Source organism: Cynocephalus volans, chromosome 3 (assembly GCF_027409185.1).
Source record: "Cynocephalus volans isolate mCynVol1 chromosome 3, mCynVol1.pri, whole genome shotgun sequence".
Classification (NCBI taxonomy): domain Eukaryota; kingdom Metazoa; phylum Chordata; class Mammalia; order Dermoptera; family Cynocephalidae; genus Cynocephalus; species Cynocephalus volans.
In genome coordinates, this window is record NC_084462.1 from 174,772,990 (window position 1) to 174,800,456 (window position 27,467).

Here is a 27,467-nt window from a genome sequence, read left to right on the forward strand (position 1 = left end):
GGAAGTACTTTGGGGTCAAAGTAAGCATACTAGAGAACTCCAAGCTCAGATGGTTAAGGGAAGACAGTTCTTCAGAACCTGCCTAGCACGGACAGGAAGGCAGATGGGGCTGAATAAATAGCTCCCAGTCACTGAGCATTCACTACGTGCCCAGCACTGTGCAAGCTTTTTGCACACACTGTCTCACTTAACCCTCACAACCACATCCCCTTGAGGTAACTACTCAGGAATATGGAAGAACTTTCCCAAGGTCAAATGCCTTGTGGATGAGCATTGCTCAGAGCCAAACACTAATGAGTCTGACTCCAGGCCTGTTCCTGGAACAGATTCGCCACCATTTTTAAGGGAGCAAGCTAAGAGCTAAAGAGAACCCTCATATGTTTCCAAGGCCATACAAAACCATATTTAAAAAAATAAAATTTGAATTTGAAATAATGTTAGTAAAGTTAAAAAATACAGCACAAAGTTCCCATTACTCTTCACCCAGTCTCCTCTAATGTTAACATCTTACATACCCATGAGACGTTTGTCAAAACCAAGAAATTAACACCAGTACAATAGTATTCATGAATCTACAACTTTTTTTCCTCGAGATTTTTAATAATGTCATTTTACCATTCCAGGATGCAATCCAGAATACCACATTGCATCTAGCATTATTTTTTAAAATTTTTCTTTTTGTTATTCCATCACCTCATTCCAAAGGAAAAGGGACTCTATTATTTGCACTTGCTCGAGGAGGAGAAACACATACTCGCAATTCTCAGAACTCGCAAAGTCTCAGAACAATTTAGAGCAATTTCCCTTGATCTTACTGGTAGAGAAACCCTCTGTTAGACACTGGCAGCAGAAGGCCACAGCGAAGATCAAGTTGGAGCTAAGAGCAGGCACCAGGATGCATGCCAGAGTGCCACTGCAATACGAAATTCCAGCCGTGGAAGCCTTGAGCAAGTCAGGTCGCTCCTCTGAAAGCATAATTGGGGGAAGCAGGATAGAGAAAGGTCACTGCAGGAGTGGTGGCAAGACAGTGTCAGAAGAGGCTGACAAGACCAAGTAGGTGAATAACATTTTCACCAAGGGGGTTCCACGAGACGATGATGAATTTCTCCAATTCAACTTGTCACAGTTGGGTTTGGAAGCCACAGATAAAAACAGAGGTAAGATAATTATTTCCATGGGATGCCTGGTTGTAAAAAAAATCACAGTCATAAAAATGAATGAATCATCCAGCCAGGAATATGAATGAGCTCCTTAAAGATTTAGAAACAGTGTGTATGTTTAATGTTACTTTCACAGTGGGTTGGGTTTCCAAAGAGGTGCTAAATTAAAATGAGGAAGGCTAAATCTAGTTTTCTTACTGAAACAGTATTTTAACACTTAAGTTCCTGCCCCAAGGTCTGATGCCTCTGTTGTAGAAATAAACATGTACATTACGTTTAGTTAATTTAAAGGATACACGACATATCTTTACATTAAACAGATTAAAGCGTCTTAAAATCAGCTAAACAGAGTAACACCATAATCAATTCCATATAGACCTAAAGGGCAGAGTATCCCACCCAGCAGGCGACATTCTGTATTTCTTCACAGGATATGCTTTGTTTGGGGGGCAACCAATCAGAAGGTGAGGTACCTCCTTTTTGAGGGTGGTGAGGTTCACAAGGGTTCCTGTGAGGGTATCGGGCACTGCTCGAAGACTTTAGACAAAACAGATCCAGAAATGCTGGATAAAATCACTTCTTTCAATTGCAAATTCATTGTAGCAAACATCGGTCTTGCTGCAGGCTGGCATAGAAATTGACTCTGCTGTTGGTCCAGCTCACTACGTGACTTCACCATTTCACCTGTCGTTAACCAGGCCGGCCCGGGGAAACTGAGGACCTCTCCTCCCCTCCTGATAGAACAGACTTTTCCATCTTTTGCTCTCCCTCTGCAGAACTGCTTCACTAAATCAAAACCCAAAGACTGGTTTGAATGGTGTTTCACTGCAGGGCATGCGCCACTGAACTGGATCCCGACTCTAGAAGGTTCTGGACACCACTTAGATTCACATGGAGACTAAAACTGTCTTTTCCTCTTACCAGCCTCATAAGGCGTGAGGAAGGACAGACACAAGTCTTCTCAGCTGAGGCCTTCCGTTTTCTTCCAAAGACTGAGAGGATTTATTAAGATAGCAGATATGGGAAAAACTGGGAAAAGTGTTACAGGCATTATTAAAATAATGGCAGGTTTTAAGAAAATTTTCATTTGGGGTAATAAAGGATATAAGAGGCAAACCCTTTTTATTTTAAATTCTTCTAATAGAAAATAATCTAAACTGAAGTTTAGACTTCTGTGTTTCTGTAAGCAGAAGATTCTGGACATAAATTTTCCTCTTCGGGCAAGCCAGGGCCTTCGTTAGGGGCCTTCGTTAGCATGCTGTGAGTCCTGGGTTCGCCAGCCGGCTTCCCAGACCTCTCCACAAACGTGGGGATGGCGTTTCCTACCTGTGCATCTGAGAGTCATGTCCCCTTCTTGTTTGCAGTGTCTACTGCACCATGGGCTGGGAAATCAGATTCCCAAACCTAAGAGCTGTTTGTTAAGCAGTCTGTCACTGTGGGGCTTTGATCCCTGGAGTCGGGCGTGAGTGGCTGAAAAGGCCTCGTTTCACCTTGCTGGTGCATGGGTCTATTTGGGGCTCTGTCTCTCTACACAGAGTGCATTTTCGACTTTTCAAAATCCACTCAGCCTTGCCCCTCCCCACCCCCCACCCAAGATTGTGACCCAACCTGAGGTGGTCTGGGGAGATACTGGGAATGTTTCTGAAGATGTTCCCAGGTGAGGTTGATGTTCTTATTGGATTAAGTGCTGCTATTATTGCCTTGAGTTCAACCTCTGCATAAATGAGGAACTAATTCTGCCTGGAAGTCAGAATTTAAGAATAAACTGGCCTCAACCATGTCATCTTTCTCCTTATAACCTCTTCAGACAAACCCTTTACTTCCCAGAAAAAGAATTTCCAAACCACAGAATATTTCATAGACCAAAATAGAGATTTTTATTTTCAAACATAAAGCAGATATGTTTTTAAAAACATAAAACAACAAAAATGTCATCTCCTCTTTTAGAACATTGGTACTTCCAACTTGAACAAGAGGGAGGGGATGAAAACTTCAACATAACTATAAAATATAGCACTGAGAAGAAACTAGAGGGATCCTCGTGTCCCTCCTACAAAGCCGGGAAGGTTCTCGGTTGGTTTTGGACTTGATATGAACTGAGATAACACACACATGTTCCAAGACAGTCATTTGGCTCTGATATGGCTTGCCTTCCCAGAAAGCTTAATTTATTGCAAATGCATGTTTTACAATCGCAAATAATATGATAAGAGTGGATATGGTCCCTCTGAACACTGTTTACATAACAGAACATTTTTAACAATGAAATTAGCTTGCCTTTGACACCAAAAACTATACAACGTCTGCACACACGTACACACACACACGCAGACCCACACCTCACATCATTGCCTGGTTCACACCGCAGGAACCACACCCTTCCAGCCACATGAACAACTGGTCAGTGTCAGGTAGTGTAAGCAGGTCTTCAGGGTGGACCTGGCTCAGGGTAGAGCAAGTGGGAGAATCTGGCTGATGCCTGTAGGTTGGTTTCTGACAGGAGGCGGGGCTGGGGAGGGAAGACAAATGAAACCCACAAATCCATCGGGGTGGGACGCTTTGGAGTGAGAGGCCTGGTCCTTTAGACTTGAAATGGAGGCAAAAAGCACTCATTCCGCCAAAGCTGGTATTGGAAACTTGCCATTTTTCCTAACATGCACGCACACACACACACACACACACACACACACACACACACACACAGAGAGAGAGAGAGAGAGAGAGAGAGAAAGAGCAAGGGAGGGAGAAATGGGCAAATTTGGAACCCGTAGAACTAAGCCCTCCTTCATAAACTGGCTATTGGCTCTACTGAGAAAAAAAAAGGGGCATCATTTCCAAGCCAGCCTGAGAAAATGTCCAGATGAAGATCTAAGGGGTCAATTGGGTTTCCCCCTTGTGTGGAGAATGTCAGAGAGGATAACCAATGGCTCCCGTAAGAGGCATAATATGCTGAATCTCAGGGAAATGTCCTGGGCCCAGCATGGTCCTCCTAAGTCCCCAGAGATCACTCTGGGGGGTCTCTGATGTCCTAAAGCCCGAGACAGAAAGCAAGGGCTGCCAGCTGTGCCTCTGCATGGAGATGTGTGTATAGTACACACACACACACACACACACACACACACACACACACACTCATGCACACATACAGGCCACATTTGCACACATATACACCATACTCATGTGCATACACAACTTCCTCTGTCCACTTCCTCCTGCCCAACAAAACTTTTGGAACACGCACAGCCACTGGCTCTTTGTTTCTCCCATGGAAGGAATTGGAGCTGCTCAGCGGGCAGTGACCTCACAAAGCCGCCTCTGTCCTCTGCTTGCCCCTGCAAGCGGTGGCCCGTCTCTGCTTTTCCAGCGGGCAGAGGAACAGACAGAAGCCCTGCCTCCATCCCCGGCCACTCCATCCTGGCCTTGCCAGCGCCCAAAGCTGGCAGGAGTCAATTCCCCGGCGGGAGTGAACACAGGGAGAAAATCCTTCAGTCCCTGCTCTGGAATGTCGCCCGCCAACTTACTACCCAGCTGCCTAAGTAGCAGCAGCCTGTAGCCTACCAAGGAAAGAAAAGTAGCAGGGGCCAAAGCAAAGTTACATGCAGTGGCAGAAAGACCACTGGGCTTGGAGCCAGCCATCCCTGGGTTCAAGACCCAATGTACCACTGACCAACTAGCTGATTGCTTTGAGACAGGATGCTAACCCTCCCAGGGCTATGGTTTCAGTATCTGAACAGAAGATCATGACTCCATCACGTGGCTTTTAGGAGGAGTCAGGGCCGAATTGCAGACCCTGTTTTTATGTTTCCTTCCCTCCCTTTTTCCAGAACAGGAAGAGGGGCTGCAGAGGTGCTGGGAATGGATTGGCCTGGTGTCCCTGGTTGCTGAGCTCAGCAGTAAGCATTCCAGAGAGGAAGCCCAGAATCCCTGGGGGAAACTAAGTTCCCCCCATGTGATTGCTGTCTCCTGTCTTCTGACAAGGTGGTCGAGCACCCAGCTGTGAGCAGCTATGATGTTACCATGACAACCAAAAGGCAGGTGCTGGGAGAAGCTGAGTCCTGCTGACTGTTCTTTAGGGCTCTGAATGCCCTGCTGTAAGATTTGCCTTTAGACCATGAGCTTTTGTTTTCAATGCCCTTTTAAAAACAAATTCTTCATTATTCATACTGGGACAGACAGAGGCCTTTCTCTTGTATGTTGAAGCTGAGGGAGAAATGACGGCTGGCTTTACGTCCTCTGAATCTGGCCCCCTACTGGAGGAGCCTGTAGGCCCCGTCAGCTGGGTGGTGGGGGACCCCTGAGGGGTGTCCAATCATTTTCCCTTTTGAGGTCTCAGTTGTCTGCTAGAAAATGAGGAGCTGGCCTGGAAAATCTCAGAGATCCTGTCTTTCCGGGATTTGCACCCAGGAGCTCCTCATGGTCAAGAAAAAATTAAAGTAAATGTGAATTTTGGGGGGCTGAACCAAATGAAATAAAGATGTTAAAAGGCTCAGCCCTGGGTCGGCACAGCCAGGACAGAGAGGAGGAAGGGCTGTCCCTACACTGGGTAAACAAGAGCTGCTGCGACCTTGGTATTCCTAACCTGTAAAATGGGTACAAACTTGAAACAAGATAGTCTACAAAAGCCGTCCCACATACGATGGCCTGAAGAACGCAGGTATATTCCTTCAACAGAGGATTTAACATTTTATACTCCCTTTTGCCTCGCCTAAAAATCCTGCCTCATAGCTCATTTCATTACCTACTTCCTGGGGTTAGCTTGTCTCACTTAAGTAGTAGACAAAGAAAAAGTGATTTTTGATTGGGAACATCCTAATTTTAATATAATTTTTTTTTAAAAGGAGGTCAGAATGGAGAGTTTTCTGAGGGGGCTGGTGTCAGGTATAAGATGTCAAATAGGTTTTTCTCACATGACAGATGTGATGGATGGGTAGTGGCTGTCTGGAGTGGTTTTGAGGACCGTGAGGTCTGTTCAGGCTGGAGATGGAGAGTGAGAAAACTCGGCGATCAGTCATCAATGTCTGCCATGGGTGCAGTCAGGGCGGTGGTTGCCCACACCTCTCCTCCCACACTGACCTCAACTGGTGACAATCAGACCGGGTTGAAGGGAGCTGGGAGAGCCCCTGCTGGATTAGCTGAGCTCCCATTATGAGGAGTGGGCATGATCCCAGCTGGGCCAGGGACACAAGAGACTCACTTGAGATCATTGTGCTGCCCCAGTGAGAGACACTCCGATAACAGATTTCAAAGGAAGCTTCTGGCATCTCAGGATTCACAGAGCAGACAGGGACGTTGGCTCGACAGCCACCGGCACAGCCTCCCTCGGGGTCCCTCAACTCCCCTGCTCTGGGGAGTAACCACAGGCAGGAGGTGGGAAAGGGCAAGAGATTATCCTAATTTGTGGATAAATTGATCACTGCAATGTGCACTACCAACCCAGAAAATCCCCAGGGGGGAAAAGTGAATTTCTCAATTTGGTATTTCCAACCACAAAATCTTATCCTGATTACAGACTAATCATTAGATTGTGATAGTAACGGGACCAGTGATAAACTAGGCAGTGTTTAAGGACTCACATACCCACAGCCTCAGCCCTGGGCCGCCCACCAGGCCTCCAGAGCCCTCCACCAGGCCTCCAGAGCCCTCTGAGATCTGTTTGGCTCTGAGACCCAGCACAGCCCAAGCAGCTGCCTTCCAGTCCTCCTGAGGCCTGGCCAGTCTGTTTCCTCCTCTTCTACCAGATCCAGGTCCTCTCCTTGTCCTGCCCAGTGCCCTGGCCTCCCTGACCCATCTCCTCTGCCCAACATGGTTCACAGTCACCAAGGTCACCTGAGAGGCAGCCTGTCCTGAGCTTCCCATGTCTCCTCTGTGCAGCCCTTCCAGCTTCTGGGTCTGCCACCTCTGCGAGGGCAGATGGGCAATGTCAAGGCCAGTGGTCCCAATCTGGCTCGGCATCTCCTATGTCACAAACTTTTTACCTGGTCTGTGAGCTCCCTGAGGGCAGGGACAGGCCTTTATTTACCCCGAATCTTTCAGCACAAGGCCTGGCACAGAGAGGGGACTCAGAGAATGTGTGTTGCACTGGATTAAAGTGAAAAGAGGCAGAGGGTACCTGTGCTCACTGACCCAGTGGGGGCACAAGCCACAGATGCTGGGGTGCATAAGTGGCCAGAGGGAACACAGGGCCAGTGGGCATCTGCTTCTTTCTTGAAAGGCTACCGCTGGCAGGCTCCAGCCTATCCCTGCCCAGCTGCTGCAAATGTCCACATTGTCTCCCTTCCCATTTCTCCCCCCTCTCTCCCTCTGGGCATCCTAACAAAAGATTCCTCAGGCTCTTCTCCCCTCCTGACCTTCTTTAGCAGGGTTCTCAGACTTTAGGATTCCATGTTCTTCAGTCCACTATATCGGTGCAAAACCAACAGAGAGTTGGCAACTTTTATTTTATCCAATGAGAACTCAGAAACAGAATATAAACCATGAAAGAAGACATAGCCATCTCCTACCCATCCCTCTTTTCCTAAAGGCCACTGAGCAATAAGTAGGAAGGATGTAACCTCAGACCGAAGAGCTGCTGTTTAGATGAAATAAAACCCTATGTAAAGACACACTCAAGGCATCTGTTCCTTTGGTCAGTGAAAGCTTTGCCACTGGTCCTTGTCCTTGAATGAAAGCTGGAAACTACGAAGGTACAGCCTGACATTCTCTCCCCTCTTTTTCTCTTCTTCTCTCTCAGATTGCAGTAAAATATGAATAACATAAAATTTAGCATCTTAACCATTTTTTAGTGTCAAGTTCAGTGGCATTAGGTCTGACATCATCTATTGCCTTGGACTCCCTCTGCCCCACCCCTCTGTCTGTCCTTTCCAGCGGCTCCAAGTGCAGATCTCCAGAGCCTCTGCCAGGCAGCCTGAGCCATCCCCTGCAAGGCAGGGCAAGCCAATGCCATCAGCACCCACCTGGCCAGCAGGAAACAGTCGGCACAACTGTCCACATTCAGGCCTTTATCTGACCTCTGCCTGTCATTCTTCTTGGTCCCCAGCTTCCTTCCCTACATTGTCCAGGAACAAGCATCTTTGGAGCCCCAGCACTTGCTGGGAACTTCAGCCAGCTGCCTGAGGCAAACGAGGCCCCAAAGATGGGACCGGGTCCTGTCATCCAGAACCCAGGTCCTCTGCACCCAGGACAGAGGTTGGGTGTCAGAAACACACTCACTTCTGGGTATTTCATGCAAACCACAGCCAAGTTCCCACCCTGTGCTGGGCACTGGGGATGCGGAGTGACATTCATGAGCAAAGACCTCACAGTGGGATGAAAGAGGGGCTCATCCCCCAGCTGGGTGGAAAGTCCTGCTTCCCTGAGCAGCGGGAAGGTGACCCGTGTGAATGTGCTGCTGGTGGCGACCCTTCTGGGACGCATGCGGAGGCCAGCTCTGGCCCACCCCAGCCGAGCAGAGGGCAGGGTGCTGCTGGCTCACTCCATCAATCCTCAGGCTGCGGAGCCTGCAAGTGGCAGGAGTGACCTGAAGTCCCCTCCTCCCAGCATGGGCTTCAGGGTCAGACAAACCTGGCTTCAAATTCCACCTTGGCAGGGGCGACTGTCTGTGTCTGTAAGCCGCAGTTTACTCATCTCGAACACGGGGTAAAGTAATGTCAAACCCAGGGGACAGGTTGTTCTGAACTGAGTAAAACAGGCTTGCAAAGCACCAGCCAGGGGGCCAGGCACCTGCATGCACCAGACGAGGCACATCTCCATCCCATGCTCAGGAGTCCCCCGCCCTCCCCCAGCTCCCGGCACCCTGGGATGTCCTGGCCTCGGCTGCTGTCCGTCCCTGCCCTTCCCGCCTGGCATCGATTTTACCACCGTGCTCTCCTCCTCCCTTCCCCGCCCCCACATGTACACACACATCCACACCCCTGCACGGGGCCGTGACAATCACATTTCTTACCAGCAACTCTAAGACCCCTTCACTCTGGGACAGAGGAACAATGCACACATGCAGGGGACAGAGGAACAACGGACATCACTGCGACCCTTTCTCAAATGGCACTCTTGAGGGTAGCTGTTAAGGAGGCTAGACAGTGAAGTCATAAAAATAATAATTGTCTGCCCCCACTTTAAGCGAAAGAGATTACATTTGAAAGCACCAGTAAATGGGCTGTTATATCATTACAACTGTATTTATATGAAAGTAATGAAAATATCGATTCTCTATTTAAAAAAACAATTATGCAAACAAGCGGAATTTATGGCATCATTATCAAAGTTTAAAAAATATACATAGACATTCCCACGGCAGGCCACGTACTGCAGCGTTTCCCTCCCCAACACGTGGTACATGTGACGCAGTTTTCACCATGAACAGCCTTTTCTTTTTTCTTTTTTTTTTTTTGAAGTTGCTGATATGGGGGGATCATACTGCATTGAGCAGGGCACTGACTGGCTGGGGGCCAGGGTGGCTGACTGTGCTCTGGCCTCACTGTCTCTTGCTGTGTGGCCTTGGGTAAGTCACTTCCCCTCTCTGGGCCTCAGCCTTCTCACCGGTGAAATCAGAAACGTTCAAAGTCCCCTGCCACAGCTCTGGTCTTCTAGGGCTGGACAAAACAACTCGTCGGGCACGAGGGCTTGGCTGCCTGGGCCTGAGGGCTTGGTTCACTCGGCCCCTGATTTTCCAGTAAAGCAGTCACCTGCAGAGAACAGCTCTGTGGCTTGGTTTCCACATATCTGGACAGAAGTGTGCTTTCTGAGTCAGAGCCAAGAGCTTCCCCAGCAGCACTGTTTTCCTGCTTCATGATGTCCAGCTATTCTTCGTCACTAGGGACTCGGGTCCCCGTGGTGAGAGCGGTGCTGAGGCTGGGCCTGAGGCGAGGAAGGGAGGGGTCAGGGCGTGCGAGAGAGCAGTGGTGCTGGGGGCAGGACCCTCCTAGGGTCTCAGTTTCCCCTTTGTTAAAGAGCCTTTCGGCGTCTATTACACTTTACGATTCCAAAGTCTGATATAAAGGCTGAGGAAATCCCCTCTGGGTCTCTTATTTGTGGTTGAATAGAGAAAATCATTTGTAAAGAGTGGGCGCTAAGTATTTTTTAAGAAGGGAAAATTTAGTGTTGATTTAGAGAAAACTTGGTCCAGTTGTAAAGCACTTGGGGACCATTCCAGAATTCCCTGGCAAGGAAAATCTATGTTTCTGGCTTCAGGTCCAACATGGAGTCAGCCCAGTCCCTCTCCAGGTGGTGCCTGAGAGGGCTGGTTTTGGGTGGCCTGGGTCCTAGTCCTGTGTAGGGGTGCATGTAGGACATTCTTGGCCTGGTGGACCTGCCTGCCTCTAAAGTCCTTCGGACCCTTTAGACAGGCCAGGCTCCAAGGCCAATTCTCTCACCTCTGTCTTGAACCCTCACTACCCGGCCCCTACTGTAGCAGGTGCATCCTCTCTGCCCCTCAGCTTGAGTTCCAGATGAGGAAAACTCAGTCCAAGTGCAGCAGAGGTGACACATCCCTTTTCCTGGCACTTTCAGGTGGGTGCTGCACCCAGAGCATGTTTCACCATTCTCCATGGGAATCTTAAAAATAAAGTCCCTCTCCTTCCCTTTCCTCTGAACAAACACACAGAGCACGATCCCACCACTTCCTGAAGGCTCAATGTCACTGCCATGGACATTCCTCATGGCTTTGTACTGCTGGAGGCCACCATGCGGTGGGGCCTCAGGTCTCCTGCACACTGTGCCTCCATTCTGCTGTGCTTTTTAGTTCTGGGTCTGCTCTTTGTAGCTCTTTTCCTCCCTTGTCATTGTTCTGTCACTTGTCACTTTTCACCGCTATCACTGTGCCTGTCTCTGCTCATTGTCATTTCTGCTTCTAGTCCATAGCATCCAATCTTTGTGGTTTTTCAAACTAGACAAGCATTTCCATTCTCATGGCATGTAAAGCAAGAGTCGTTGGGCTCTGAAGCGAGGGCCTGTGCTGCTCCTCTATGCTGGCAGCTCAGAAGTCTTTTCACGAATGTCTAGGTTTGGGGGTTGGCTTCTGGATGAGTGGTTGCCATAAAAGGTCCTGCTCTCCAGGGCTGACCGCAGACCAAGGCAAAAATGCCACAAAATCCCACTGGAGAAGCACACTGTCATGAATTTTCCCAACTACAAATAGACATCACATATGAAATTATACATACTGAGCATTTACATACAAAGCATATAAAAAGTCTACGCGTCATCCCCTAATCACACATAGCACGCATTTAGTATAAATAGACTAAGACAACACTGTATAAAAGGTAAGTTTGTTCTGGGAACACTGACACAGTATTTATACCGATGCAGCTCGGCGGTCTCTGGCCTGCCCTTCTTTCCAGTTCCCGGGGTGGCATCCTCAGGAGGAGCCCAGGACTGATGAGGCTGGAGAAGAAAGTCACCTGCCTGTCGCCAGTGGGCTAGGTGGGCGGGGGGCCGTTGTGGCGCAGCATGAGCGTGAAGGAGCTGGCGAGGTTGTTGGCCAGGGTGCAGCTACGCTCCTCCTCCCCAACTGGGAGCAGCAGCAGCAGCAGCAGCAGCAGCAGCAGGAGCAGCTGCAGGGGCAGCGCCACGCAGCACACCTTCCGGGACAGGGAGCGCGGTCCTCGCCACCGCCGAGTGTCCGTCTGCGGGAGCAACAGGGGACGCGTGAACGGGCGTGGGGTGTGGCAGGAGCAGCCGCAGCACAGGGCTGAGTGTGTGGCCGCGCACCCCTCAGTCTGCTCATCTGTGAAATGGGGTTGATGTGAGCTTTGCCAGACACAAAGGTGACAGCGGTTTTCTCAAACCGTGCAAGGCGTGAAAGGAAAGGAAGGGAAAGGAAGTTACAGGCGCAGCAGTTGCTCTGTAAGTGCTTGTCTGGTGGGTAAGAGGGTTGGCTGTGAACCCCGAGGTCACTCAGCCTCTCCCACCTCTACCTCCTCCTCTGTAAATAGGGGGAATGACGGTGCCTACCTGGCAGAGCTGTGATGATTAGGCGCGACAGAGCTGGCACACGGGAGGTGCCCAAGAGCTGCTGTCATTAACAGTGTGCATCAGCAATATCACCAGCATCTGAACCATCGTGCTCACCACCAGCACACCATCACGGTCGTCACCGTCACCACCGTGTTCACCATTGTCACTTTTTCCTCTTCTTGTCCTTCATCTCCTCCTCCTCTCCCTGCCCCATCCCCGTCCCTTCTCCTCTCCTGCTTCCTCTTCATCCTCATGCTCATCAGCGTCACCATCAGTGTCACCTGAAGGTCGGTCTCACAAGCTCAAACGCCTAGTGAACTTCTCTGCTACAGTGCCCATGCAAGTGGCCAAAGGACAATTCCTAAATTCCAGAGGGACTGGTGGGGGTGGTTGTGGCTTCATGGATGTTCCAGCTGCTGAGGAATGCGGGCCTGAGAGCTGGTGGCTCAGGAGCGTGGACGCCCTCACGGTGCGGGGGGGGGGGGCCCAGCTCTTAGGAACTGCATGCACTGGGTTCCAATCTAGACTTTGTCACTCACTAGCTGTGTGACCTTGTGCAAGTCAACAACCTCTCTGAGCCTGTTTCCTTCTCTGCAAAACAGGGATAAAACACCTATCCCCATTTACTGGGTTGTGGTGAGGACTAAAAGCAAAGCATATTTATACCTTAATTAAAAAATATACCAGCTCTTACTACCAGTACTATTTGTAATAACAGTACTAGCACTGTTAGTAACTATCAGTACTATTAGTTACTATAAATATTACTATAGCACTATTAGTAACTATTAGTACTATTAGTTACTAGTGCTGTGACAATAGCACTAGTACTATTATTATAGGATATATCTGCTGGCTCCCCAAAGAACAAAGGTTTACCCTTCTGGGTACTAAAAGCCACAGTCCAGTGATGGTGACAGTGACAATGACCATCACAGCAGTGATGGTGGTGATGGCAGGGATGCTTGATGGTGGTGGTGATGGTAATCATGATGCTGGCGATGGTGGTAATGATCGTGGAGATGTTAATGGTGGTGATATTGGTGGCGGTGGTGATGTTGGTGGTGACAGAGGTGGTGGTGATGAAGAAGCATTGCTAGGGCTGGCCGGTGAGCTCAATTGGTTAGAGCATGGTTCGATCCCTGGACTGGCCAGGGGCCAAAAGAAAAAAAAACAAAACCGAGAAGCAGCATCGCTAAACATAGATATTCCTGGGGCTCCTCAGCTGAGTACGTCTGTGTCTCTGCCTCTCGTATCTGAGTCATCTCACCCCCTCTCTGGCTCCAACTGTCTCCTCCAGATGATAACAGCCTCAAATGTTTTCACTTGCCAAAGTCCTCAGGCACTGATTTCGTAAAAACAGACTGCTCATAATCCACACACGGATAAGCACTCTCGGCTGCATTCATTTCAGCAGTGATTCAGGAGCGGGGCTGGGGTGTAATAATTTGTTTCCCAGTGAACGGGCGTGGGTTCACGCAGGACGAGGCTCTGCCCATAGCTGCTGGGCTGGGCCGGCCCTGCCTGCCCACTCGCCTCGTGTTGGGCTGCCCCCGCCTGTGGAGGCCTAGCTTGACTCTTGGAGGTTTCATTGTGACTTTGCCTGATTTCAAATCTCCGACCCATCCAGGGAGAGGGGATGGTAGGCCCTCCCCAGCCTGGGTTTACACCACAACTAAAACCAGTAATTAATAGCCTCCCAAATGGAGGGTCTGTTCACAAGTGTCCCTTTTCTGTCTGCTCCTCCATTCTCAGAGCAAACACTTTGCTTATTCAGGTGAGGGGCTGGGGCTGGGCCTTGGCCGTGATCTTCTGGGGAAAACGTCTTAAAGGACTGCATTGTATTTGCATTAGCAATGTTGACAAGGGGTGGTCTTCTTCAAAGGACCCTTGCTGCCTGCCCAGTGGTGCTTCACCTAGAGCTCACATCTTCACGTGAGAGCCCTGAATTCTGAAATGCTCTTTAAAATAAAAGATGCATTTTAACATGGTTCTCAAATGCTTAGAACACACACACACACACACACACACACACACACACACACACACACACACACACACACACACACACACACACAGGGGCATGAACTATCTCCCAAGCAGCCAATAAGGAAACTGACAATCTCAGCTCCTCTCAGTACCAAGAGGTTTTCTGTGCCTCAGTTTCCCCACAGAAAGTACTATCTGTGTTTTACTCAGTTAGAACTATCCAAAGATACAAGGGGCTTCCTCAGGAAGTGGTAAGCTCCCATTCTTCAGGGTATGAAGGCAGAGGGTCGATGAGCACGTGGTGGTAGGGAGGAGCAGGAGATATTGTGTGGAGCAATTAATTGCTCAGTAGAGGCTGTCATCAAGAGTCCTTTAAGGTCTCCCATGAATCTGAGACTCCAGAGTTCTGACGAATTCAGGCAAGATGAGTTTATCGCAGTAGATGTCATAAACTAATCTTCTGCCACTGATGAAATGAGATGTGGGGGGGAATAAAGATTCAGAGTCCTGGGTTCTAAGCCTGGCTCTACCACTTCCTAGATGTGTGACCTAGGACAGGTCACTTAGCCTCTCTGAGCCTCAGTTCCTTCATCTGTTGGGGTATAGGGAGAATGATGCCTGTCTGCCAAAGCTATGAAGATAAATGAGGCAAGGCATGCCATGCTTAAATAGCACAGGAAGTGCTCAGTAAAGGCTCATGTCCTTTCCCGTCGAACTGATGAGTACTGGGGCAGGTGGGCAGCTCCTATAAGCCCCACAAGCTTCTCCCTCTGCCAGGGATGCAGGGATCAGGCACCATCAACCTCCCCAGCTCCATCAGAGAGGAAATCAGTGCCCTCCTTAACTGCCATCCTTGCCTCCCCAAAGGCCCTCATGTCTTCTTGCCACAGGGCCTTTGCACAGACCATCCCTTCTGTCTGGAATACACCTCCTTTCTCTAGTCCACCTGGTGAGCTCCTGCTGATCATTCTAATCTCAGCTTAAGTCACTTCCTCGGGGAGACTTTCCTTGGCCTCTACACCAAAAAAGCCCCCATTACACATTCTGTGGCACCCGATACTTTCCCTTTGGATCATTGATTAAGGTCTGTGTTACCCTTAACTACTTGGAGACGGGGTCCACAACAGTTCTGTTCATTGCTAAAGTCTCAGCAGTGCTCAATAAATATTTGCTGAATGGATGAAATAATGAATACAAGTCTTCTTCCCTTCCTGCACTCTGGCCATCTGCTCCTTCCCTGGTACCCAGAAGCTCTCTGAGACAGACATTCCTATGTCCATTTTACACAGGTAGACACTGAGGCCACGGGAGAGTAGCCATCTCAAGGTCGCACAGAGAGGCTCAACTGTCCAGCATCACTCCAAATCCCAGGCTCTTTCCACCATCCCATGGAGCACTTCTCACAAGAAACAGCAACTAAAACCACAACACAAGTCACCCTGGGCCTCTGCTACCCTTCAGCCTGGATCTGTCGAGGCTGGTCCCACTCTGACCCGATCCCCGAGTGTGGAAGTCAGGCCACACCACCACGGAGGCTTTCGCAGGACCTGGCTGGGCCTCTTTCTCCATCACAAACATGCTTCTGGTCCAGCACCAAGAATTCAAGGTGATGGACAGGCCTGGCAGAGGCCAGATGTTTTCAGACATTGCAAGATGGGCCAGCCTCGATGTGGCTCATTAAACTCTCGCCAAGTGATGTGCTCAGTCTCTGACAGTCCCTCTCATGGCCGCTGAGCACATGCTGGCTGGCCTCCTCTCCCTGGGCTTGCTCAAGAGTCCCAGGAGGGAGCACGGTCTGGGGCCCACTGTATTTCCCCATCTGCTCCAGGAAGTCTTCGGGGTGACCATGGTTTCCCAGGTGGGCCCTGTGAAGCCTGCCTTGGATGTCTTCTTCACTAGGTTCTGGGTGCCAGAGGCACTGAATTACAGCCCGAGATGCCCTCTGCATGAGAACTGGAGGCTCTGGAAACTTCCCACCCATGGGCAGGACAGCAATGGCAGGGGTGGGGCTGGGTTCATTTTATCTCCTCACTGAGGTGGCTCTGCATGGTGTGGTCGGGCCACAGAACTGTATTTTGCCAGAACCCCAGGTAGAGAGGGGCGATGAGATAACCCGACTGGCTTTCTGGAGGTGGTTTAGCTAAGCAGTGGGAAGTACCTCTGGATGTAATAGTCAAGTGACGGGTGATTTTGTCATTACTCATGTAAGGATGGTGTCCCATTCAGGAGCAGATGTATGCGCATAAGGCTCCCTTCCCAGCCCCCATCTTTCCTTGTCTTAAATCCATCCATGACAGGCTCTGAGCCTAGGACAAGAACCAAGGTCAGTGAGGGTCTAGGATGACCCAGAGGCACCCAGTTGGGGAAAGTGGTTGGTCATGATGCTTTTCACTGATGGGTGGGGTTTGGTTGGGCATGGGAAACACACTGAGATCAGCTTCAGATATGCCACATAGGAGGGGTCTGTGGGACCCCCAAGTAGATATCTAGCAGGCAGTTGGGCATTTGGGACTGAAGCTAGAAGGGAAGAGCTGGACCAGAGATGGACGAGGGACAGTGAGTGGCCTGGAGGTGTTGGACAAAGCACACACGTGGTAGGAGCTGCCAGGGAGAGCGTGAGCCACGGAGGGCAGGAGCCCCATAGGCCCCGAGGTGCCACCAATTACGAGGCATATAAGAGGGTACTTCAAAAAGTTCACGGAAAGATTTGTATTATCTTCAATTGTATTTTTCCATGAACTTTTTGAAGTCCAGGCCTTTGGCTGTGACCAGGGAAGAGACAAATAGGGGGACCTACTCCCAGAGTGGCACGTAAATGGCTGGTGTACGAAGTCGGGCTGTGTCACCTCTTCCCCAACCCCGATCTGGCCCTGTGCCACACATGAGAGAAGGGGCCAGGAGGCCATTTCCTCCTGCTAAAAAAGGAAAAGGTGGCCGTGAGTGTGAAGGCCTGGCGTGTGGGCGTCTAGTACAGTGCTTGGTGCACAGTAGGGATTTTCTGAAAATCATAGTTGTGAGAGAAAGTTATTATCTGCCATGGAAAACCTGCTACTGCTTTCTGAGCATTGCTATTGCAGTATTTCATGGAATTGAAGACGCTGCCTATAAGGGACGCCATTACCTTACTAATCACTAAGAGAGAAAAAGACGACAGCGTAGGTGGAGGCTCTGATGGGAAAGCTCCCACGAATCTGGGGCACTGAGGGGCTGCACCTTCAGTGGAAGGAGAAAGGAGGAATAAAACTGCCTCCAGGGAAGGGAGGCAAGGAGATTCGAGGTCTTGTCTCAGCACTGCAGGAAGGGAGGGAAACAGAAACTCTTCCCTGAGAATTTGAACCACAGACCAGGGCTCCCCAACGCTGGCGGTCTAAGTTTACGCAATCAGTGTGGTCCAGAGGAAACAAAACAAAACACGACCCACAAGCAGAGTTTTGATTTAAAGAAATCTCAGGCGGGTGTTGTCCTTGGTGAGAGAGGGAAGTAAACCCAAATCCTCACTGGAAGAACTAAACTGTAATAAGACAGCCAAATTCCAGAGAAGTGAAAATGTGAGAAATTATGAGTCTTAAAACCCATGAAATATGGTCAAGTAAATAAAATGCTACTCAGGTTGCTCACCCTCTGGGTCTATATACCAAGAACCCACAATATGCAATTCATGGGAGGTATCTGCTCTCTGTTCCTGCAAACTGGCACTGCTTCCACCCAGGCAAGTGGAAGCATTTCCCAATCTGTTCCTCAACTAAAACTCTGTTTCAGATCGGGCCGCACCACTTTCCTGGGCCAGTGCAGGAACTTATTTGACTCACCACCCAACTGCAACTTGAAAAGCAATCACATTTCACGCGCCTGAGCACTGCAGGCAAGCACATCCGGGGGCACTGAGCCAGCAAGTGCGTAGGTGGCTGCAAATTTAATAAATCTTAATTATTCTGTTTATACAAACAAGCAGGCTGAAGCCATTGACGTAGCTGTAGCTTTCAATGACTTGGGGCGTGCAGAGAGAAAAAAAGTGTGGAGAAATAACTGCTCATAAATAATTAGCTTTGGGGCAGGCTTTTTTCTTCCATTGGGCTAAAAATAATATATGGAATGTTTTTAAGTTGGCAAGATTACAACTTCTGAAGACAGCACCTATTTTCTACCTGTCAGGCCTGTGTATGTGCATACGTGCACGTGTGTGCATGGCCATATATGCGCTTGTGCACACCCCCACCAGTGGAAATCACCGGGACAACCAAGCCAGAGAAGCTTTCCTTCAGAAAAGTCCCCCTGCTCTCTGTACTCTCAGAAAGAAAAGCAGGGACAGTGTCTGCAGAAGGCTTCAGGTCCTCATTTACATGGCAATTGAGAACCTATTAGTGGGCCGAGCCCGTGGCGCACTTGGTAGAGAACCTACTATGTGCCCATTATTACAACAGGACCTCTGCCTACCGTTAGCTCAGGGTGACTGTAGGACTCACCAAGGGTCACACGCACTAATGGTAGAGGCTGGATTCAAACTTAGACTGTAAAGTGCTAGTTTTTAAATTGTGGTCCCCAGACCAGCAGCATCAGCATCAGCATCACCTAGGAATGTGTTAGAAATGCAGATTCCTGGGCCCCCCTAAACCTGATGAACGAGAAGCTTGTGCTTCAACAAGCTGTCCTATAAATGAGCCAGGTGGCCTTTGTACATTGGCCCCTAAGTTACTTACTTCTTCACAGCAGGCTGAGACCCATTAGCTCGAAAGCCAGCCAGCACCAAAGTCGAATTTTTACACATCCGATTGTTTTGAACAGAGACCAAGTAAGCAGACTTTTTTAGCCACTTAGAGCCTTCCCACTTTGCATAGCCCACAAAACTGCACCCAGCACCCGCTAGCCATAGGTAAGATAAACGTCGGGGGCTACAAAGACCCCAGGCAGCTGCTGGTCTTCAGAGCCCCTGACCAGAGGCTCCCGATGTCAGCAACAATGCCAAGCAATGTCAACTAGACACGGGAGCTCTCTCTGATTCCGTTCTCTCCACCCAATCAGGAGGGACAGTCTACAAAGACAGGTCACTGCTCTTTTGTTCACTAATGTATCCCAAGTGCCCAATGCAGAGCTTGGCACAGTCAGCACTCAGTAAATATTAGTGCAATGCCTGAATGAATGAACAACAGCGAGGCAGCAAATGAACAGCACAGCTGTGAACACACCTCATTCACACGTCAGTTACAGGCTGTGGGGACCTGAGCCTGCAATGACAGGCTGGTGTCACCTACTCAAAAACACTTAGTGAGCACTTACTATGTGCTAGGCACCATGGCCAGAAACCAGGGGACCTAGACGTGACTCCCACATGTACTCTGGCCTGGGGGTTGCCTACGTGGAGGTTCCCAACCAGTGAGGGGCTTAAAATGCAGGAGCTAGAGGCAGCCTGGACACCTGGTCCTGGGCCCCACATCTACCAGCAAGAGCTTCCAAGCCAGGCTGTGTGGGCTTCCTGCCCTCTCCTAATGCACTTCTCTATTCCACGAGGAGGCTCTTGGTTATTCTAAATGAGGGGGCAAAACCAGGGCTTAAGCGATCAGATCCACTTCCACTTACAACAGTTCACATGATCTTCAAAATTAGTTCATGAAGTAAATAAAATCAGCATTAATTGTTCCATTTTACAGATGGGGAAAGTGAGCCCCAAGAGACAAAGCAACTTGCTCAAGGCCACAAAGCTGGTTGATGTTGGGCCCAGAGCACAGCCTTGATCTCGTGATTGTCCTGCCCATTCTACAGGTCACCCTCTCTCCTGCAGGTGCCAAACATGACACCAGTCAAAGAGCAGGAAGAAATCCTGGTATGTGAAGCATCTGAGAAACACAAATTCCATGGAATGAGAGAACTCAAGAAACTCAAGAGCTCTATGGACCAGAACATGCTGGAGGCTTGTCATTATGGGCCAATGCTTGGCAGGAAAACAAGCGTGTTACCTTGGAAATGGTGGCACTGGGGACGTCAACTTACATTTGGCTTTTGCAGAAGTGGGGAGGCCCTCCAGGCCCCAGGGAAGCCTTCTCCAAGGCACAGTGTGGGTAGTTAAAATGTGGGCTTGGGGGGCAGAGGCCAGAGACCCCGCAGGAGCTGCTGCCTTCAAGGAACAAGTGACATCAATCTTGCCATTTATTTTTCCTCATGCTTAAAGTTGAGATAATAATGCCTCCTGGGGGTCAGTGGGAGGGTCGGATGAGATGCCCTAACCACACAGCGGGTGGCCAATACGCAGCAGAGACAGCAGCAACCATGCTGCTATTGCTGGCGCTTTGGCCTACGGACACCACGGAAGTGGCTCTGAGTACATCCACTGGGTGCAAGAGAAACCACCAGCCTGATAGAATGCAAAAGGCACAAACGACCCCCCTCTTTTGTCCCCTACTGAGCCCTGTAAATCCCTCTACACCAGGGTGGCCACGTGGTCCAGTTTGCCTGGAACGGTCCAGGTTTCCTGGGACGGTCCTGGTTTACACGTGTTGTCACTCTGTACTTGTTAGGAGCACCCTTGTTCACTGCCCAGCATGTCCTGATTTGGTAAGATAGATTCCAGGGTCACAGCGGAGCTCTCTGCACACCTCTGGCAGCCTTCCCCCAAGCCTGGGGCTTCCTGAGAGCCAGGACCCCAGGGCCCCACACCGTGCAGCCCAAAGATTCCCCATAAATCTTCCTCACAGAACCTTCCAGAAAGCCCAGGAGTCCTGCCCCAGTGTCACAGGCCCACCAACCCTCCATGCGCCCTGCCCTCTAGCCGTGTGCAGCAGACGGCAGACACCATACCTTTTGGAATCCAGTCAGCTCCCCTGGAGAACTCTGTGTCTGTTATTTTAGAAAAGAAGAGGGAAAAAAAAAAAAAAAAAAAAAAAGAGTGAAACTTAAATCCCAATGGAGCCTGTAATGGAATATTCATTTTGTCAGGGGAGTGTTTCTTTAAAACTTCTGGTCATCTGGACAGTCTGAGCCAGCAGGTGATTCGATTTAATGAGCTTTTTAACACACTTCAGACCCAGGTGGGATTCGGTCTGGGAAGGCCTTGGCTGTGCCGTGGGCAACTGGCTGGGGCTGGGCTGACACCTAGTGGCTGACACGGCTGTTTCGGGGCCAGGAAAGCCTGCAGCGCCCCAACTCCATATCCGGGGTCTGAGGGCTGAAAGGGCCCTTGGACGCTCTCACCACCCTCCTCCTTGGACTTAGGAAACTTAATCTCTGTGCCTCAGTTTCCTCATCGGTTCACAGGGAACAACATCAGTATCTCCTTTATAGGGTTGTTATGAGGACATAGCATTTAATACAGGTTTTTACTATTATTAGTTTAGTCATTATTGTTATTATCTTGTGGGAGGAGACACGGGGGCCACAAAAGGGAAGGTCCTTGCTCAAAGTCATGCAGCAAGTTAGTACAGGAGTGGGGCCAGACCCTAGGGCTCCTGCTGCCCAACCGGGTGCTGCCCCCCATCACACCTATGACACAGGGGTGCGTGGGCATGCCGGCTCTGCCCTGACCAGCTGTGTGACCTTGGGCAAGGTTTTAGCTTCTCAGAGTCCTAGCTCCCCCTCTGGAAACGGGAGATACAATTACCCTCGCAGACGTAGCTGCAAGGACTGGATGGGGTGATGTGCGCAAATCTCTCAGCGTGACAGGTGGCCAGTTACCCTGACACATTAACTGGGAGCTCACTGCTGTTGTTACTAGGACTCCAGCCTCACCAGGTGGTAGGATGGCCAAGTGACATCACACAAGTCAAACACCCAGGACCGTGTGTCTCCCTCACCTCTCTCCAAGTGGTCACTTCTGCCTGGTGTGTGGAGGCACAGGGCAGAATGGATGTGGGCCAAGCTCTGTCTCCCCAGAGTCCGGGCCCAGCCATGATCCCTTCCCTGGGGCCTGGGGCCTGCACACCCTTAGCACCTACCAGCAGGTGACTGGAGTCCTTGAGCTTGGACTTGTACAGCATCCACCGGTAGCGCAGATCTTCCAGCTCATCCGAGGTCCCTCTTGCTGGCCTGAGACGGAGGAGGTTCTCAAAGAGATGCTGACCTTCTGGTACCCGAGCCTCCAGCTCCTGGGTGAAAAGACAGAGTCATGATGCAGCTTCCAAATGGCCCAGACAGCCCCACCTGGCTACTAGGAACGGCCCAATCAAATTTCACTTGACACAGAGGCATGCAGACAGGAGGCAGACGAAACTAATAAAGTGAGAATCCCATCTCTGCAAATTCAAGCCAAGGCCCAGCAATTGCTGTCTGGAATGTTATGGAATAGCCTCCTGCAATGAAAGAGCAGCTGGACTGCTGGCCTCCTATGGTCACTTCCAACTCTGACTTCCTAGGACCAAGTCCCCCAGAGGGCTTGACATAAAAGTTCCATAATTATAAAAGCTATCACAGTTGAACATCTTTCCACTAGCATTTTTGAGATTGGCAGAGTAGTATTGGGATCAGGCAGATTTTTCTATCAAAATATAGTACTGTGTTCCCCTAGGATGGCACCTTCCATTCTAAGGACTCCTGAGAGGTGGTGTGCCGTGGGGGTAGGAGCAGGGCTCTAAGTCCTGGAGCCTGGGTTTAAATCCTGGCTTTGAATCTTGGCCGTTCCCCATCCTGCTAGCTGTGCAATATGGGACTATTTGCTTAGCTTCTAGATGTGAGCTGTGCAAGACCAGAATGTGGGCTGCACAAGAGCAAGGGGGTTTAAGTTCAGAAACTAAAAGTCATTTCTGAGATGGCTGGAGTTGGGTGGCGGTGGCAGTGGGGAATGGGAGGAATAGCCAAATATGAGGTAGGAGAGGTAGGCAGGGAAGACTTCCTGGTAATGTTCAACTATAGTATTGGAACCAGACCTTACACTGAGGACAAAATCTTAAAAACATTTTAATGGCATCAAAGGGTTAACAAAAGAGTGAGGCATATCAGGCCAAAATTTGGGAAAGGATCAGAACTCAGACCTAAGCCCAGTGTTAAAGCCTGCTTTTGCCCTTAGGATATTTGCCAATCTGGAAGAAATAGTTGTGAAAGAAAGATCCGTGCTTTTGGCAGCCTCATAGGGGTAGAGAAATGAAGGTCAAAGTCTGGGCTCTGCAGAGGTAGAGACTCTGATAAACCACCTCCCCCCACTCCCCCATAGCTGAGACTCCTAAAGCCTTCACTCTCAGAGTAAAGGTAAACCAGAAGTAAAGTTGAACCTTGTGTGGACTTGCAGCCCAGCTCCAAGTCATCTTAGTGGTCCAGGGAACCTCAAGACTTGGACTTGGATTCAGTGCTCCCAGAATGATAAAGCCCTCACTTGCCTGGTGATAGTAAACAATCCTCCCTTGAGGAAGAGATTATCCTAAATCTCAAATGAGTCTTACACGTATTTTGTCAAACACAGTGTTCAGCACACAATCAAGGCAGCCACACACACATACAAGACACCAAGAACAAGAACAGGCAGAAATAATACACAACAGAAACATTTCTAAAATGTCTTGAGATACTGGAATTATTAGATACTCTCTGTTAAAACAGCTATGTTTACTGTGTTCAAAGAATTAAAAGACAAGCTTAAAAATTTCAGCAAGGATCTGGAAGGTATTAAAAGTGAGATAGCAGATTGTTAAAAGAGCCAAACATAATTTCTAGAATTGGATAGATACCACAACAAAAGTTAAGAACTCAATAGGCATAGGTAATAGCAAATGAGAAACAGCTAAAGAGGGAATTAGTCAACTGGAAGATGGGTTGGAAAAACTATCCAGAATGCAACATGAAGATACAAAAAGATAAAAATACACAAGAGAAGGTAAGAGGCATAAAGCACACAGTGAGGAGAAATAACATGTTTAAACAACATCACAGAAGGAGAGGAGAAAGGGAACAAGGCAGAGGCAATATTTTAAGAAATAATTGTCAGAGAATTTTCCAGAAAGACCCTAGAACACAGATTCAGGAGTTCAAATAAATCCCAAGCAGGATAAATAAAAAGAAATCCAAACCCTAACACAGTGAAATGGGAGAAAAATCGGGAAAAAGAGAGGTAGGCTGGGGCCTGGTTGAGAGAGGCCTTGTGTGATAAACTCGGGGGTTTTAACTCCATGCGGACAGGTTTTCATTAGGGGAAGGATAAGGTGATATTTGTGATTCCAAAAGGTCATTCTGGCTGTGGAATGAGCCATTACCTGGATGGGGGCCTAAAGGGCAGACAGGAGACCAGCTGGGAGGTTATTAACATAATCAAGGTCAAAAATGGTAAGTTCCTCAAAACAGTGGGAGTAAAAGGGGACAGAAACAAAAAATACTGAGGAGGCAGAATCAAGGTGGGTTTGGTGACTAATTAGATATGGGAGTGAAGAAGAGGTGCTGCAGATAGATTGCAAAAGTGGCCATGACTCCTCTGTATCTGCTTTTCCAAACGACATCCATGCCCTCTGCAATATGACTTTGCAGTCCCTCCCATCAAGGAGGGGACTGCATTTTCCTTCCCCTTGAATCTGGGCTGACCTTGTGACTTTTTGTCTAACAGAAAGCAGGGGAATTAATGTTATGACAGTTCCTACTCTGGGACTCAAAAAGCCTTGCCCACTCCCACTGGCTCTCTTAGACCTTGCCTCTGCTATAAGAAGTCCAGGCTGTCCCACAGGAGGATAAGAGAGGTGGGGTTCACGTCATTGTCACCCAGTCACTCTCATCTCCAACAGCCTGCCAACTCCCAGAAGCAGAATACCCAGCTGACCCACAACTGACAGCAGACAGATAAGGGAGCCCAGCCAAGACCAGAGACCCTGCCCAGCTGACCTCAGCCTAAATCTCCAACCTTCAGTATCATGATTTAAATAAATAGTTGTTTTAAGCTACAAACTGTTGAGGTGGTTTGTTATGCAGCAGTAGCGAACTGATAAAAGAATCAAGTGATTACTGGTGATATTTTCCAAGTGGAGAAATACAGAAATAGGCTGAATGAATGAATGCCAGGAAAAGTTCTTCTAAGATATTTGAGCCAAAAAAGTTTTAAAACTATTATTTATGCACAAGTGAGAATAACTCATGAACTACGTATATGCTCCTCTTTTCGAAGAACTCCCTGGTAGAAATACATCTTTGAGTGCAAACCCTATGGGCAAGGGACCTTTCCTTGGGAACAAACCTGCAGTTTCATTCCTCTGGTCCTCAAGTCCTCGGCTGTGCCAGTTCTCGCTGAGATGATTCTAACCAGCTTGGAATTTTCCACCTGCAACCACTGCTCAAAGTTCCTCAGGAGCTGGGAAAAATCTTCTTGGTTGCCTTCTTCTTCCTGGAGCAGATTTGCCTGCAGGAATGTGCATGATCAAAGCATCAGAGGTGAAGAGGACCCACTGGCCATGTGTCCTAGGGATTCTACCCGAGGCAGAGGGGACAAGGACAGGATCCCCAAAAGGTGAGGGGAGAGGCCTGGGGGTATGAGGAATGAATCTCTACTCAATGTGGCCCATTTACAAGAGCATTTCTCAGTCTCATCTGCCTGGTCCCCAAATGGAAGCCACCATCATCCTTTACCAGGATGTCTATACGGTGGTCCCACCCTTCCACCACTCTTGTCCCCCTCCAGCTCCATGGCCAGAGTGATCTGTCTGAAATGCAAGTCGGCTCAGCTAAGTCCTTCTCATACACTGGTGGTTTCTCACACCTCCTCGACGAGGCCTGAGAACCTCAGGCCCAGCTCCGCCTGCCTCTGCAGCTGGGCTGCCTTCCCCAGCAGACACGTCCCGGCCCCTCGGACGTGTGCCCTCTCCCCCTCTGGGTCTTTCCGTGCACCGTGCCTCTCTCCTCTCCTCTCCTCCACTCCCACTCAGCCATGAGGATTCAGCTGACGTTTCATTTCTCCCAAGAGGGCTTCCCTGCCCTGGAACTGGGTCACGACCACTCTGCCGCAGGCTCCCACGGCATCGGGCCCTCTGCCAACGTGCACCATGCTTTTCATAAACCCTTCTTTAATGGCCTGTGGGTCCCACTTCCTCGCTCCCCAAACTGCTCCGAGGCCCACAGCACGAGCACATCCTGGGAGCTTGACAGAAGGCAGAATCACGGGCCCCCCAGGCCTACGGGATCAGAACCCGCATTTTAATACAAGGCCAGCTGCATGGTACAGAAGAAAAGCTCTGTGCAGGATTCTAAGTTCTCTGAGAGTCAGAAGGGTTATTCACAGCTGTATCCCAGCTCCAAGCCCAGTCACCGGAGAATAGTAACACTTAGATGTGTTTCGGATGAGTGAATGAAGGAACAAATGGGAGAATGAATAATTTGACATATTGTTTTTGAAGAACAAGGAATAACTTATTTTTCAACATGGCTGGAGCTTTTTAAAGGCAGTAATGGGAAGTAATGGATGATATAATGTAGCTAGCTTTCTTTTTTAAAAAAGAATACAGCTACAGTGCAAAAATATACCCATCTTGTGTGATTTCAGTTTGCAATATGGGACCAGAAGGAAGTTTTCAACCCTGATACTCTCCTCCCTATTGGAGCTGCTGCTAATGGCTCAGAGAGTACCTGTGTGGCCAAGAGATGCCCACGACCTTCCCTGGTGGCATGGCTTGCAGAGTCTGGGATCTCTGGGGCCCTCTGTACCATGGGCACAAGTACTCCTCAGACCACAGCAGGAGGAGGCTCAAACAAGACAGGATTTGGCCAACTCCTTAGAGCTGTGCATGGGGCCCTGGGCAAGGAGGGGGCTATGCTGGAGACCCCCCACCCCATCACTTGACTTGGGATCTGGCCCTTTTCCTGAAGCCCCACTGGACAGACCCACCTGGAGATGATGCCTGGGAATAGGATCTGTGGCGTTGATGAGAAACCCAGACTTCGGGATGTTGTTGGTGAAAAACATTTTCTTTCCTGAATCCACTTCTGTCCTCTGCAGCTGCCAGTTTCTGATGAGGCTGAGAAGACACACTCAGCCCAGTCAGTGCAGTGATGTGGTGGGGACTCACCCGATCACAGAGAAATAATAAAACTGGGGCATCAAGGGTGCGAGTAATAAAACTGGGGCATCAAGGGTGCGAGGAAACGTATGGTTTTCACCACTGATCACAGTCAGTTCCTACCCTTCAGGTGTGTCAGAATGTTCCCGAGGCACGCTCATGTCCAGTTTCTTACTTTAAACCCACATTACCATGTCACGAGGGGCGTAGAACCATAGATGCAGATGAGGAAACTGAGGCTCAAGCCAGAATGGGCCAGAGGCTAAATAACTCCCAAGCCAGGGGTGTTTCCTGGCTCCTCCTGCCCCTGTTTGAATGGCCAACTGGGCCAAAGTGCAGAGATGCCTGGAGGCACCTGGCGCCATGCCTGTGATGGGAAGGGGGTGTCATCTGAGACAAGGCCAGGGCCAGGGAGGCCCTC

At 49.5% G+C, this 27,467-nt stretch overlaps 1 protein-coding gene across 2 annotated transcripts in view; it reads right to left on the minus strand.

Annotated features, from left to right (window-relative positions):
* Positions 1–9,315: 9,315 nt before the first annotated feature.
* The window catches only part of SYNE3 (spectrin repeat containing nuclear envelope family member 3), an 89,169-nt gene continuing 71,017 nt past the window's right edge, over positions 9,316–27,467 (minus strand). Inside the window, exons 14-18 of one of the 2 annotated variants that reach the window (XM_063089465.1) lie at positions 26,875–27,004; positions 25,234–25,395; positions 22,025–22,174; positions 20,892–20,930; positions 9,316–11,782 (exon numbers count right to left, since the gene is read on the minus strand). In XM_063089465.1, the coding sequence (XP_062945535.1) occupies positions 11,576–11,782; positions 20,892–20,930; positions 22,025–22,174; positions 25,234–25,395; positions 26,875–27,004 (688 nt within the window). In that variant the 3' untranslated portion in view covers positions 9,316–11,575. Of the gene's footprint in view, positions 11,783–20,891; positions 20,931–21,883; positions 22,175–25,233; positions 25,396–26,874; positions 27,005–27,467 lie in introns of both variants that reach the window. The other variant, XM_063089464.1, reaches the window with a different exon arrangement.